Genomic DNA, 16,145 nt, shown 5'->3' on the forward strand with positions numbered 1-16,145 from the left:
AGACTGAAAAACATCCGTTTTTTCCTCTGGGAGAATACGTAATTGAAATATGTTAACCCTACATCAGAGTATTTCCTTTTTCAATTAAGGCTACAAGTGAAGCAAAATCCATTGATGGTTAAAAGCCTTTAACCATCCAAACCACCTTTGAGCACTATACAATATACTGTATTATTACAAGCACAATACTCACACACACACATATCCTGTATCCCCTATCCATATATTTGAGACATTCCGTCTTAAATTATTCCATGTTTATCATGACAGTATTTTAAACTGGTATTATGCACTCTTCACTCTGTGCCCTATTGTCCACCACTTAACTCTCAGTCCATTCCAGGAAAACCAGAAATACTACACTAAGTCTTTGTGTGTACAAGTAGAATATTCTACTTAATACACTAGTTAATAGCACTGTTCTATTAACAGAACTGTTAATATTACAGAACTGTTCTATTAACTAAAGTGTTCTGCTGTAATGTAATAAATTATAGCTCAGGAAATAATAGGCTGTTGCAAACAACAGAAAAGTTGCTTATGTGCAAAATGAACTGAACTACTGTAAGTGAAGCTTTTATAATGAGTCATCATTTGCCATTAAATTTCATTTTAGCATGTCTATTTGACCTGATGTTTAGCTCTATATATGTGCAAAGTATTTAAAGTGTTTAAAAGTAATCTCTTTATTCACTTGTTATACTCTGGTCCAAAAACAAATTTTTTAATACAAAGGAACTATAAATATTTTGTCATGCATAAGGAAGTACATCAGTCCATCAGAAGTAATCTGGGGATGCTGCAGCACCATAAGAACCATTAAATTTAAAATTAATGAAATGTATTTTGCCCAGTTTTCTTTTGGTCCAACCCAATTACCTATCAGTCACAAAACTATTCTTCATCATCATTATGATCATATTCTTAGTAGTAGTATTAAATTATAATGTAAAATTAAAACATGTTACTAATATTTAGCTTTAATTTTTTTTACTGAAAACAATAACCAGTTTTATTAATTACCAGCTTTATCAGCACAATTATCATTAAGACAGAACCCAAGCAATGCTAAACTACACAAATTATCTTGGGCCAACATATAGTATATGCTGGACTAGGGTGTCTTTTTTTCACTAAGGCTAGACTATTTAGACCTTTTGGACTAATGTTGATGCCTTAAAAGTTTGTACTGTATGTGCAGCAAAATGTATGATCAAATTAAAATGGCATAAAATAACCAATATATCATTCTGAGGTTTATTTACAAACCTAAAGCAGGAAAAAATGCATGAATACCCTCATTACTGAACCATTTTATAGCCTCTTTATAGCCTCTTTAACAAACCTTAAACCCATTTATATTGTCTGATTATGATCTGTTTTCTGAGCTGTCCTGCCTGCCTTATTAAAATGCAGCCATGCATGAAAATAGCCTGTTTACAGGCTATTTCCCTGAAGCAGGAAATCCAACAGCCTTCGGTTTTATCAGTCACACTAATAAATCATACAATCCTTTTGCATGTCAGTCACTTAAGGATTCTGTGTGGAAAGAGAAGAAATAGAAGCTAAATGGGATGTGAGGACTGGGGAAAAAAGTTGAATGAGAAGGAGGAGGTTTGGGTGGATTTGGCATGTGTAATTCTGATTTGCCTTTTCATCTCTGTCTAAGATACTCCAGACTGATAAAGCATCTTATCCTAAAACTGATCAAAAAAGGGGAAAAAATCCACATTTAACAAATTAAAGGCTCCCTGCACCAGCCGGAGGGTATGTTAAGGGAGAAGAGAGGTCTTCCCACCCCCACTAGTCTTTATCTCTCAAGCACAAACAGGCCTTGAGACATAGTATTCCGCCTTTATAAACCCCCACCTCACCCAAACTCACCAAATGCTAAACATTGATGTTTTATATATATATATATATATATATATATATATATATATATATATATATATATATATATATATATATATATATATATATATATATGGTGTGGGTGGGTGGATAGGTTTTGTGTGTGTGTGTGTGTGTGTGTGTGTGTGTGTGTGTGTGTGTGTGTGTGTGTGTGTGTGTGTGTGTACTTAAATCATAATCATTTGGATCACTGTTATCACTCATTGAAAATAATATAATGTCTTCTAATAATGTCTAACTAATGAAAATTATTTTAGTATGTGCTATTTGTGCCATATCACACATTCTTTCATGCAACGACAGTAACTTTCATTCACTGAAGAAAATGCTTGTAAAGTACAAAGATCTGTACACTTCAAAATAAAATAAAAAGCATAACAAAACAATTTGGTCATGAATAAATATACCCTATGAGTGATGTTCTATTCATTTCCATTCAATGTGTGCATTTAGACCCTAATATACTTTAGAAATATATAGTCCTGTGAAGGTGCCCTGTGTGGATGCTCACAGAGTTACTTACACATAAGCCGAACATGTCCATTAGAGGGCAGTGTTGCTTAAATCACACCACCATTTAAAGAAAAAGAGACAATGACCAACAAAAATATTTGGAGGGAAAACCATTTCTGTTAGGTAAAAATTAAAAAGGTGCACAACATATGAAGCAGTATTTCAAATCGCTCAATTATTATCTTAAACTTCTTTGTCGTTTTCCAATAAATATTACTTGTTGTAATTTTGTATTAAAAAATTTACTGAACTATTATGCTCAAGCCAAATAATTTCTAAAGCAGAAAAGACTTCATTATAGTACATCAAAAAACTTGAGACAATAGTAAGTCCAAATTACATTTTACATATAATGCTCATACAGATGAACGACATTGATGTAATGTAAACATCAGGATTTAGGCCTCATCATAGCACAAAGACAACACTGGTAAATGGGATGTTACTGGCCTTGTTGTTGTCAGATCCTAGGGCAGTTTTTGACACCATTGATCATGCTATTTTAATTGATAGGCTAAAATAATTGTTGATGTTAAGAGAAGAGTTCTCTCCTGGGTCAGGTCTTATTTGACTGATCGTAATCAGTTCATACAATTAAATGGTGTCCTCTCTAAGCATTCTAAGGTTTTGTTCAGTGTTCCACAATGGTCTGTTTTAGGCCCACTACTTATATCCTTATATGCTACACCTTGTTGAAATTATTCGGAAACATGGTATTACCTTCCACTAATTTGCTAATGATAAACTGTTATATGTTTCAGCAAAGCCAGTTGAGAGACCCCAGTTAATTAAGAATGAGGAATGTGTAAACAACATCAGACAGTGGATGCTTACCTACTTCCTCCTGCCTAATTGCCTAAATGCTTATACTAGTACTGCATGTAGCCAAAAGTAAGCCTTCTGATTATAGAGTGGTGACTTTGGATAACCTTTCTATTTCTATCTATGTGTAGCAGTAAAAGACCATGGTGTGATTGTTGACTTAAGTGTTTCATTTAAAGCTCATGTATATAATATCAGTATGGAATACTTCCTTCATCTCAGAAATATTGCTAAGATGAGAAATATGATGTCACAACACTATGCAGAAATACTAGTACATGCATAAACAAACTCTAGCTAGTCCAGAATGCAGCGACTACAGGTGTAACTAGAAAAGAAAATATGCATATCTATCCATACTGCATTGGCTCCCAGTCAGATTTCACACTGAATATAAAATACGATTACTGACCACATTAAAGCCCTCACTGGTCATGCACCACAGTACCTGAGTGACCCCTTTTTTTAATGATCCGCCACACATACTTCGATCAAAGGATGCAGGCTATTTGTTGGTACCTCAAGCAGTAACAGCTACAGCAGAGGACAGAGCTTTTTCTTACAAGCCTCGCAGTTAGTGTTAAAGACTCAGACCAAGTCTCAGTTTGTAAGACCAGGCTGGAAACCCTTTTGTTGAGTAGGCTTTCTATGTAAAGTTTTTCTTAGGCAAATGAACAGATCTAAAGGTTTCCTGGGCATTCCTGAGTGTTTGGTGTACTTGCATGCCACTCAGGTTTGACTGAGGAATAGGTTAAAATTCCTCAAAGCCATGGTTACTGGAAATGTTTACTGAAATCAAAGGTTCACTCAAGGGAAAGGACTATACAGGTATTTACATTTAATATCATGTAAGAGCTGCCTGCTGCAGTGTAATGCAAGGAACAAGAAATGACAATAATTAAAGATATGTAGGGATACATCAAGAGAATTGGTACAGAGACATACTGTTTTTTAGATTAACATGATTAACACTGAGCCCTGATCTGTGTGCAATGAGCTTGCAATGTCTAATTATTATGGCTGATAGGTAATTAATGAAGAAAGTGGAAAGTTTGTATGTGAGGTAAAAAGTAATAAATAATCAAGGGTTTTTCACAGATACAGAAAATACATGTACTCACACACATGCATACACAAATACACAGAATTGTCATTGTGTGGCTCTTACATTAATATGCAGCTAATTAACACAATGTTGAACCTAAACTTTAACCCCAGTAAAAAAATAAATAAAAGCTGTGTTTTTTGTAATAACACAAAAAAAACATGGGAGTTTAACCACAAAGTAAAAACTGTCAGATGTTCCAATTCTTGTGGAATGATTTTGCCCCCACGAAGATATGACAGTCTGTGTAGTAGAAATCTTAACTCTGTTAAAATAAATGTCACCATTCTGAGTAAGTTTGTGCAGTGGGTCTAAATTGGAGCCTGAGTATATTTTTATGCAGCAAACACAGACAAGCAATGTGATAAGCACTATTTTATGAGATATTAAGTTCAACTAAACTTGTTCAAATAACAGAAGACCATTCCCAAAGAAAATATGTGTTCAATTCACTAACATGGTTCACAGAGGTGTTCTGCAGTCAGCCACTAGAGGGTCTCAGATGGTTTCACTTTTAAATGCCTATTACAATGTCCTCACCCATATACAGTTGTTGGCTTGCCCACACACACACACACACACACACACACACACACACACACACACACACACACACACAACCTATCCACCCACACGTATGCTACTGGCACCCCCATTGCTTTCAGAAATAGTGGCAAGAAGTTGTCAAGGTCCTCAAGCTTTGAGCACAGGCCTTCAAATGTGGGAGGCAGGCCATTCCCAGCTCAGGATATCAATTATAGATAGGGGGTAGCATGGCCGCTTCGGATTGCCATGTCAGAGTATGGATAGACAGCTGTGGAAAACTGAAGATCTTTCTATCCGATGTGCGCCTGTGTGTATGTGTGGAATGGTTAAAAGGGAACTGTGAGTGTATTAGGATGAGAACTGAGAGCTTAAAGAGAGCACACAAAGGCAGTTTTTTCACTGGTGATTAGCTTTCATGTCATGAGAGGTGAATGTCTTTCCACTTGCTGCCCCAGACTGGATATGGCTGTGACAAATGGCATGTCTGTACTAAAGACCGTTTTCAAGGGTGTGTTATGCTGTGATCCTTGTGATTACTTTGCCTACATTTAGATCAGTGTATGAAAGTACATAATGTAAATGAAATTAGGAAAGGCAGAAACCAAGACAGAGTAAGACAAATGTGTGTGTGTGTGTGTGTGTGTGTGTGTGTGTGTGTGTGTGTGTGTGTGTGTGTGTGTGTGTGTGTGTGTGTGTGTGTGTGTGTGTGTGTGTGTGTGTGTGTGTGTGTGTGTGTGTGTGTGTGTTTTTTCTCACATGCACAAGCTGTTCCTGGGTGTCAAACTCCCTGCAGCAGTTCTCCCAGTGGCAGTTAGTCTCATACACCACCTCTGGTTCCTGTTTCCCATCTTGCTTATCTTCCTCCTCCTTCACCTGGGTCATTCCTTCCAGATGATCCTGTACCAGCATAATACAATCAAAAGAAAACACATACTGTAGGTATTTTGGACAATACCTGTATGGAAGAGTGATGTATGATATAAAATACTGAAGCCCATTTTTCGATAATGATTCATAAACCTTGACCATAAATGTCCAACTTGCCAAACAAGTCAGTTTGATTAATTGTCTGGTATTGATTTTTATTGTAATATTTTGTATTAACAGGAAATTCATGCTGTTATTTTACACATAATTTAGGCTAAAACTGTCCCTATAGTACACAGTTTTAATTTCAGGCCAATGTCACAATTTTATTGACAAGAATCTACTGCAGTGACCTGTACAAAAAATATTATAAGCTTTGCAGCTGGGCATGCATTAAACCTTATCAAAAACTAAGCCAAATGCCAGGCATACTTCAGTGTTATTCCAATAATCCACATAAACCACACCATATTTGCCAATCATTACTTTCTTGAGTTCTGGAATGTAAATGTGTCAATAAGCAGATACAAAAGTAGGATTGTACACAGTGCCACTTTCTGTGTATGTATCTGTTAATAATAATAATAATAATAATAATAATAATAATAATAATAATAATAATAATAATAATAATAATAATAATAATAATAATAATAATAATAATAATAATAATAATAACAACAATAATAATAATAATTATTATTATTATTATTATTATTATTTATTTATTTATTTATTTTATTTTTTTCCACATATCCTGTATATGATGAAAAAAGGAGCAGAACTAGACCATAAAAATGTTTGAAAACTGATGACCCATTGCTGAAAGTATTCAACACTGCGCCTTGAGTGCATTGCTGGATTTTACACTGTGGAGAAATGTAATGGGTGCCATTTATGAAAATGTGTTATGTATTTATGTATGTGTGTACCTGCACACAATCTGCACCAGGGCTGGAAGGATCGTCATGAGGCTTGAGTTTGGAGCGTTTGCTTTGCATGGGGTCTCCTGTACTGGTCACTGCAGACTCACTGGTGGGTTTACTCTGAAACACACACACACACACACACACACACACACACACACACACACACACACACACACGCACACACACAAATAAAGAGCATTGTGTTTAAAACATACAAGTGCACTTCTGAAACTAGTCAAAAAAAAAAGAAAAGCAGAATCTCCTTTCAATTTGTATATTTAAGCAGTTTTTTTTTTTGCATTTAGTACTAATGTAAATATGTTTCAGGAAATATTCATCAGTTAATCAGGACTCAAGAATAACCTGGAAAAATGAACATGGTCTTTCAAATTCATACTGTAGTTGGTGCATACAGAGGTATTTGATATATATAATAATATAATAAATATTATAATTAAATAACTCTAGACAATGCCAGATAAATTCTTCTGCAGTTACTTCAGTTATATCATTGCTCAACAGTCCATTAGAAGACAAATAATACCAATACCAATAGGTCTACCACTTTCTCTATCTATAATGATCAATGGTTAGGTCCTCAGTCTGTTCCCATTAATTGTTCTTTTATGACCATTCAGGGAGACAAATTTGAGGGGGGCACTTGTATGAGTGGCATACTCATGCTCCTGTGAAGAAAGACTGTCATTAAGAATGAGAGAGTGTTCTATCTGCCATAGAATGAGATATAAAGTCATCAACATTGAAAAATACAATTCCGATTAGTATAAGCACAAAATATCCTAGTGCTCCCCACAGTATTTTATACTCCACCACAATCAGCAAGTAGATGTTTTAAATGTGTCAGTCCTTCCGAAAGTTGCACAGTAGATCTGGCTCTGATTAATAAAGGAAGCTTTGTCGTGAACAAAATGTGTTATTTCTCAAAGGTGCATATCAAACCGCAAAACTCTCAGTAATGTCCCCTGGGGTTTGTGTGAGAAAAGGGCTACCTGCAATCACATTCTGCAGTCATACGATGCTGATGTGTTTAGGGCACGTTCCATACACACACAGCAATAAAAATTCATCACTGATGCTGAGTGCTAATAAATCAAAAATTTTATAAATAACAGTGGAGAATCAGTTCCATCCAATTCTTTTTTTGTTTGTTTATGGAACATGAAGTGAAATACATATTTTGTATTTAAGCAAGATTCACTAAACAGTTCATAAGGGGTTGTGAACACAATGGAGCACTCACTTGTATGTCAGTGGAGATGATGGCACACTCTGTGGGCCCAGGTCCTGAAGGGGTGATGCCTGCTATAGGTCTGTGGGCAGTGAAGGCAGGACCAGGGTGGATGAGAGGGGGACTGTGCCCAAAAGTAGAATGCACAATGCCAGGAGGCCGGCCAATTATCTGCTGATGCATTTGCAGTGCAACTGGGGTGGGAGGGTAGGGAAAACTCAGTGCAGGACTAGAAAAAAGGAAAAAGAATAATAAGGATTTTAAAATATAGTTTTTATTGATTTATTTTATTGTTTATAATGAATAACAATTGTCCAATCGTTAAAATCTTGTTTGTAAAAAATATAATTTCTAATGAATATAATATTCAATATATAAGGTTTGTTAAAGGCATTCGTATGGTAACATTCAAATTAAATAAGATTTACCAACAAAAAAGAAAAAAGAAAATAACAGGTGTTTATTAAGTACATGATGAGCAAACAGACATACAGTAAGACGGAAAAGAGTTAAGAGGATACAAGTGTATGGTAATGTAAGTACTGTAAGTCTGAGAAGACAAGAAATCAGTACTATAATCTCAGGCTTACAATTATCTGTAGTTAAAATAAAAATAAAGAAGTTGTATTTAAATAAAAATGTAGAAACAAGCAGAGATGCAGCAAATAGATGTATCATTTTGGTTTGTTTTGTATCTGTGAGGACAAACAAATATTTCTTGGGACTATGTAAAGTCTAAGTAAATTCTTATCTTACAATAATTGTACAACACAATACAACACTGAAACACAAACAGGGTATAAATCATACTATTCTAAAACAATGTAATTATTAAAAATGACCTTAAATTTCTTAATCTCAGCAATGATTTTTTATGTTTAAATGAATGTTTCCTGATCGTATTCCATTTAGATGCTAGTACAATGCAATCTAAAATTATTTTATATAATATTTGATTGTGATATTTAAAATAAGCAGCTAAACTGGATGTCTGGATCCAACGGCAGGTCCCTAAGGCCCAATTCATTGTGGGCTCCTCTGACCCTTCATATGCCTTATCTTATTATTTTCAGAGATGAAATCAATGCAGCTAGACAATGCAGTGTGCTGTTCACTGTCTCATCACTCATCAGTATGTGTCCATGCACATTCCAGATATGAGTGATCAGCTTTCCTAGGTCAGTGATCAATCGCTTTGGATGGGGATCAGGAGCCCTTTCTGCTTTGTGTTTTTTTGTTTCTCTTAGGGCTTGTAGATTGTTTTTTCTCTCCACCCTGATCATGTAAGGAGGTGGTCTAATAGGGTTAGTGACACAACACTAGAGTTGTATGCATGAATCTTAGACCCCTAAACATCCAATAGACATTAATATACATATGAACCAATAACAAAAAATAATTCTATGATAAAAATCCCTCTCTGATGTTCATCATTAGCCTATATATGTATATTCTGCAGATAATACAGATGTTTCATGAGCTCAGTAACGTTATTCTTCTGCATTTCCACAGGACAAAAATGCTGAAAAAATACATCATCAATACAACACTAAAAATACATCAATACACCACTAAACCAAATTTATATTTTAGCACTATTTCTCAAAGTGTTTATTGACCTTTAGTAAAAAATAATGGATGTAAAAATATTTAAAAATAATTTAAACAATGACCATATAAGGTAATATTTAATAAATTTAAATAAATATATAATTTTAAAATCTCAAACAAATCAAAATTTAATTAATAAAATGCAACTCTCTGGTTTGCTTTTCCCAATTATTTTGCAAAAAGTTGGTGGGAAAATGAAAAACATTCCCTTTTTGCCAACATATAAATAAAGGAAGAAATTAGTGGTAGGTCTGTGCTGAACTTAGAGTTTGCCCTGAACTATTAGTTCCTCTGGAGCTCTTGGTTGCACTATTATAAATTGTTGTAGAAAGGATAGTATTTACATTTACATTATTTACTGTCCAGTGCCACTCAAATGAGGATGGGTTCCCTTCTGAGTCTGGTTCCTCTCAAGGTTTATTCCTCATATAATCTCAGGGAATTTTAGCCGCCATCACCTCGCTCATTAGGAATAGGGATAGGTATATAGTATTTTGCATTTTAAATTAATATTTTTAAATTAATTTCAAACTTTAATTGTATATAATAATTTGTTTATTTTCATTCATTCATCCATTTTCTACCGATTATTCGAACTTCTCGGGTCACGGGTGCCAACCCATTGTAGGGCACACACACTCTTTTGTTTATAGTATTTTGTTTACTTTTTTCTGTTTGTTTTGCCATGTACATTTCCTGGATTTTGTTGTTGTCCTTTTCCCTATCTGTGTTTTGTTAATAAACCTGCATTTGGGCCTGATTTAATTCTTGAAGTCATTAGCTTTTCTGACAGTATACAAAAGAACAAAATGCTGACCTAGGTGCATAAGTAGTGAAGTAATAATTTTAACAATAAAACAGTAAACACTGTTTACTTTAAACAATTTAAGCAATAAACAGTAGAGAATAAACATAAATTAACAGTAAACATTTAAGCATCATCAAAATTATGATGTATAAATATGGGGTAGGTGTGAAGTCATGTCAGATTAGGCAAGGCAGAGCACCTGCTCCTCAGGGGTTTCTGCCACATGTGTCTGGGGTCCTTAGTATCACAGAAGTGATTGTTTATTTTCTGTGCATACTGAATGGCTTTTGAAAGCTGTGCCCTTACTGACCTAAGAGGTGCTTTTTCTCCCAACTTAAAGGCAGCATCCTTTGGAGAAGGACGCATACCTCACCCGCCAACCACAGCTTCTGGTTAGCTCATGTGGTTATAGTTTTCTTAACAGTGATATTCTCAATGCACTTCTATATATGTATGTACCTGATCACAGAGTCAGTGCATTCTTCTAGACAAATGTGCTGGTTATACTGTAGGTGGCAGCTTCCCTTAACATGTTCCAGTCTGTTCTCTCAAAACCTTCCTGTAGAGCTGAAGTGGACCCTTCTGGCCAGACCGGGATTGTCCTCCAAGTTGGCCTGGTGTGCTTCATCAATTGCCTGTATGCTGGGAGTATGAGAGCACAGAGATGGTCTGATTGTCCTAGGTGGGTGTGAGAAATGGCTTGGTGTGAATCCTGGATGTTTGCATAGAATAGGTTATAGAATATGTTACAGTATCTCCTCTTGTTGGCTGATTGTTGATGTGCTGGAAAAACATTTGTGCAACAGTGCATAAATCCCTGGTAACAATGAAAAAGGCAACTGAGTGGGTTGTATGTTGCTCACTAATACTGTACTGTGCAGCTCACTCAGTGCTTCATTATCATTAGCTCTAAGATTTGCGCTGGGAGGAAATTACTCTGCTACTACTATAATGGCAGTGAATTCCCATGGTAGATAGTACGGCTGTTTTTTTTTTCCACCAAAGACTCCAGCTGTGGTAAGCAGTGAGTAGCAAACTTTGTGGTACTGATACACAAGTCATTGTTAATGTATATAAACACCTTCTTCTTCTCTTACCAGAAGCACACATCAATTCCTTGTTTCAGCCTGGGTGTTCTTTTGAAGTCTGTGGTCATCCATTTTATTGTCACGAGAGTGCACATTAGCTAGTAATACTGATGGAAGGGCTGGTTGGCAATGTTTAGCTTTTAGCTTCGTTTCCTGTTCCTCTCACACTGCTTGTAGTGCTTCTGTACCCGGGTTAGCTGAGTCACTCAAAGCTGTGTGAGTGTTTTGTCCGTGTAAAGTCCTAGGCTGCGTAGTATCTCTTGTAATGAATTTTGGTAATTCACTATAAAATAGTTCTTTAAGCCCATTAGAGTTTGTTGTAGTAATGAGAGATATTTACTAGTCTAGATTACAGTCTCCATGATGCATATTAACACAAAAAGTTATTTCAATATTTCGTTCATCGAGCTCCAGTATATGATTTAAGTGTTCCCACAATTTTGTAAACAGTGTATATGTTATTTAGATATATTACCAAATAAAAAAGCAGCAACTATGCAATATGACATGCAATATGTTTTCTATTTACTATTTTGCCCTATCTACTTGCCTTCTCTCTATTACTTTCATATTAGAGTCAGTGTTAGTGTCCCCAACAAAGCCCTATACTCTTCACATGTCCCCTTCTTTTACAGTTCCTTTCATCCATCACCCCCTTTTCTTTTCTCCGTTTACAGTATGAGCAATCGCACAGTGTTGGTACTGGGGTAAAGCTCTCCCACTCTGATGGAGGGAACATTAATCAGGTGATACATATCAGAGGGACAGATGCTTGGGAGGAGGAGAGGAGTCTGTTCACATGTTTCCGCCTAATAGCACTCAGCCTGTTCCCTCGTTTATTTGGCACTGTATGTTCATTTATCACTCTGCAGCAGAGCCTGAGATGCAATACTCTACTCTCCAGTCCCTCTCTTCCTAGTTATCTATCTTTCCATCGTTCTTGTTCTCCACTCCTCATGTCTTCTCCCTGCCAGTCCTGTCAGTTTTAAACATGCCTTTCTCATTAGTGAAATACCCTCAGCATTTAATCATTTTTTCCCTCTCAACAATCCAATTCTGGAAGGGCATTAAACATTGGTATGTAACAGTGTTTCCTTAAAAACAAACAAACAAAAAAATAAACAAACAAACAAAATACAGGTTAGTCTGTTCTAGCTTATAATCATTTGATTCAGCAAAAGAAAAGATCAAAAATACACACTGCTTCAAAGAAGTTTTTTTGTTGTTGTTTTTTATTTTATTTCAGATTGCCACAAAACTAAACCAATTGCCACAGGACTAAACCAATACTACATGTATTTTCATTATAAGTAATGCAGTCAGTACCTGATAGTGCCAGCCGACAGATGGCCATAGGATCCACTGGTAGATGAGCTGGGCCTAGAGCTGTTCAGGATGCTCACCAGGGAATTTGGTGATTTACGGATCATTGCATGAAAATCAAAACTTGAGTCTGAGAATGGTGAACCAGGAAGGGGTCGTTTCCTACCCTGACGGGTAAGAAATCTCGGACTGGGAAAGCGAGATCCGGCTAAAAGACAGAAGGCAAATAAGTAAATATTATTTTATAATAATAGTAATCTAAAGTGATTACTGTGCAGCAGCTAACACAGCAGTCACAGCTAATTCTGTTTTGCCCTCCACAAGCATTGCTAATCTCCAGGCCTCAACAAGTGCCCCAAAGTAAATATTGTAAGACACCGGCCCTGTGTTTGAGAGTGTGTGTGAGAGAGAGAGAGAGATTCCGAACAAAGAGGAATTCTATGGGATGTTTCTATAGAATGGGGAGGTAACCCACCAAAATTCAGCACTAGCAATTATAACCCCACCCCTCATTATTTACACCATGAGTAAATGAAACAAGTAAAGTAAATTTTGTGACATTATTAGTTGTCTGAATTGATACTAAGTTGATAATAAATCTGTTAAAGACAGTGACTTTCCCCTCACCCAATTTTTAATCACATTTGATTTCCATGAATAGGTCTTTATTCGTGAATGGAATTGCAGTGGTCTGTTTTTGAAAAGCCTTCAGTAGAAAGCTGCTTCGTTGAAGACAGGCCCACTTGCACACAATGACAAGTATCTGCAGATTAAGAAATGACTTTTGTTGTCTTTTCATTGGAAATGTCACAAACAAGAAAGGAGTGAAAGGAGGAGGAGGGGAAAAGAGTGATGCCAAGGGGATGTAGCTCTTTTGTTAGATGGAGTGACACAATGACTTTATGACTCATTTTCCCTTCAGTTGTTTTAATTTTATCAGAAAGCAGAAGCAAGCAAATAAGATTACTCACAGTCTTCTTTCTCCATCCCTATCCCCCTTCTCTCTTATTTGACACTTCAAAGCATTTACAGTGCCTGCCATTCAAATGTAAATCACAAGATGTGTGTGTGTGTGTGTGTGTGTGTGTGTGTGTGTGTGTGTGTGTGTGTGTGTGTGTGTGTGTGTGTGTGTGTGTGTGTGTGTGTGTGAGAGAGAGAGAGAGAGAGAGAGAGAGAGAGAGAGAGAGAGAGAAAGAGAGAGAGAGAGAGAGAGAGAGAGAGAGAGAGAGAGAGAGAGAGAGAGAGAGTGTGAGTGAGTGAGTGAGTGAGTGAGTGAGTGAGTGAGTGAGTGAGTGAGTGTGTGTGTGTGTCCATATTCTTGCAGCATATTCACAATCTGGCCTGTTCACAGCTCTGCTCCAAGGCTTTCAAAGGATTTAAATTTTGATGTGTGGGAACACACAAGGCTTTCACTTAGTATCTGCTGATGAATCTACAATATGACAGCTGTTCAAAATGCTGAATTTTTAAACAAAATCTACAACATAATACTTATACTAACTAGCCATACCATTAAAAATACTGACAGGTGGAATAAATAACATTGATTACCTTGTTACAATGCCACCTGTCAATGGGTGGAAGGCAGCCTCTAAACATTCAGCTCTCAAAGTTGATATGTTGAAAGCAAGAAAAATGGGCAAGTGTATTAAACCGAGTGTCCAAGGGCTAAACTATGATGGCCAGACAACTGGTTCAAAGAATCTACCAAATACATAATAGTAAGTAGTTTTAATCTTAGGACAGATTGGTTTATTTAAAAAGAAAATAAGGCAGGCAAGAACACTTGCTTTACTGTAATTATTTTCTCATTTGATTATGCAGGTAATTAAACTTAAAATTAGCATTACTGAACTGCATGTCTTCCTAAATTTACATTTATAGCACTTAGCAGACACCCTTATCCAAAGTGACTTACATTATCTAATTTTTATACAACTGAGCAATTGAACATTATGGACTTTGCTCAGGGGCCAAGCAGTGGCAGCTTGGTGGACCTGGGATCAAACTCACAACCTTCCAATTGGTAGCCCAACACCTTAACCACTAGGCTACCACATGCCCACATAAATATGGATGTTATGTGCAAATTTCATATATTTAAAATTACCAAATCATTTTAACAATCTCCTCATCAGAACACACATAGACCAAGCCTGTTATGTTTTATTAGTCCCCTTCCAACAGTAATTAAACTGATAGGAAGACAGTTGAAATCCAAGTAAGCTACTGCTGCTCTCTTTCCAACCTTGAAAATATTTGATAACACCATTTTCTTTATTTGGTTGCATGCAATATCTCTACATCATAAAAAAAGTGCTTTAAGTGGTAAATTGGCTTGGAACATGCATTGTAGAAACAGGAGGAGTTATTACCCAGGCTCAATCACTGTAAGTCTGTGAAGTAGAAAAAGCCTTTACATCTCCATCGAAAAAAATAATGGCGCTAATTGTTTTGTTCCAGTCTATTAATCTTAAACAGTGCCACAGAAGAAAGGATTTCTCCCATGATGAATAATGGGACATTCCAATTCCCACTTAATAGCAATTAATTTTCTGATACCATTGCAAGTTTGGCTAGTTTTAATTAGGTTGTGAGACTTGACAGAGAGGGAGCACTAACAAGAGGCTGACTAAACCATTCCCATCAAAGCAAAGTCAAAAGGGCCAGTCAGTACATCCTCTCTTGAAAACCAGTGTGCCTTTAATTTTCTATGTACACTTAATAATTTATTCACACACACACACACACACACACACACACACACACACACACACACACACACACACACACACACACACACACACACACATTTTACCCAGTCAAATCATTAAGCCAATTTTTTATTCAAATCAGGTGACTGTATTATCTTACTAACATTTTAATCATTTGTCTTTTCATCTGCAAATTTAAACAAAAAGTGCAGTTTTGGATATTGCTTTGGTTAATTCACAGACAAAGAATAAACAAATTATTCATATACTGAATGGTCATTAATATATATTTGACTTTAGATACAATAATTGTAGAGACCTAAATCCAATTTACTCACATTTAAAATCATTGGATTCACTTTCATCACTTTTGAACCACATCAGGATCAGAAGATGTAGACTGAACACTCACCTTCCAGAGCTTGGAGGTATTCCATGTGCAATGTACTGGTCCCTGCTCCAGTGTTGGATATGGTGGTAGGAATTATGTCAGCATAGGGGCTACGATGTCCTGCTAGCATTGCCATTTGATGGTAGTATTCTGCAGTGGTCAAACCAGGGTGTTGGGCTACGAAATGGGGGAGAAGAAAAAACACAAATAGCTGCACAGTTGTGCATGTTACAAAATACTAATTTAAACCAATTTATATAAATTA

The 16,145-nt window shown here is 36.1% G+C and overlaps 1 protein-coding gene across 3 annotated transcripts in view; it reads right to left on the reverse strand.

The window, feature by feature from the left end:
• The window catches only part of gli3 (GLI family zinc finger 3), a 112,327-nt gene that overhangs the window by 13,226 nt on the left and 82,956 nt on the right, over positions 1-16,145 (reverse strand). For all 3 annotated transcript variants that reach the window (XM_027176643.2, XM_027176628.2, XM_047808799.1), the window contains exons 6-10: positions 15,902-16,057; positions 12,779-12,983; positions 7,958-8,174; positions 6,700-6,813; positions 5,657-5,797 (exon numbers count right to left, since the gene is read on the reverse strand). In XM_027176643.2, coding sequence (XP_027032444.2) covers positions 5,657-5,797; positions 6,700-6,813; positions 7,958-8,174; positions 12,779-12,983; positions 15,902-16,057 — 833 coding nt within the window. The remainder of the gene's footprint in view (positions 1-5,656; positions 5,798-6,699; positions 6,814-7,957; positions 8,175-12,778; positions 12,984-15,901; positions 16,058-16,145) is intronic.

Source organism: Tachysurus fulvidraco, chromosome 25 (genome assembly GCF_022655615.1).
Source record: "Tachysurus fulvidraco isolate hzauxx_2018 chromosome 25, HZAU_PFXX_2.0, whole genome shotgun sequence".
In the NCBI taxonomy this organism is placed as follows: Eukaryota; Metazoa; Chordata; class Actinopteri; order Siluriformes; family Bagridae; genus Tachysurus; species Tachysurus fulvidraco.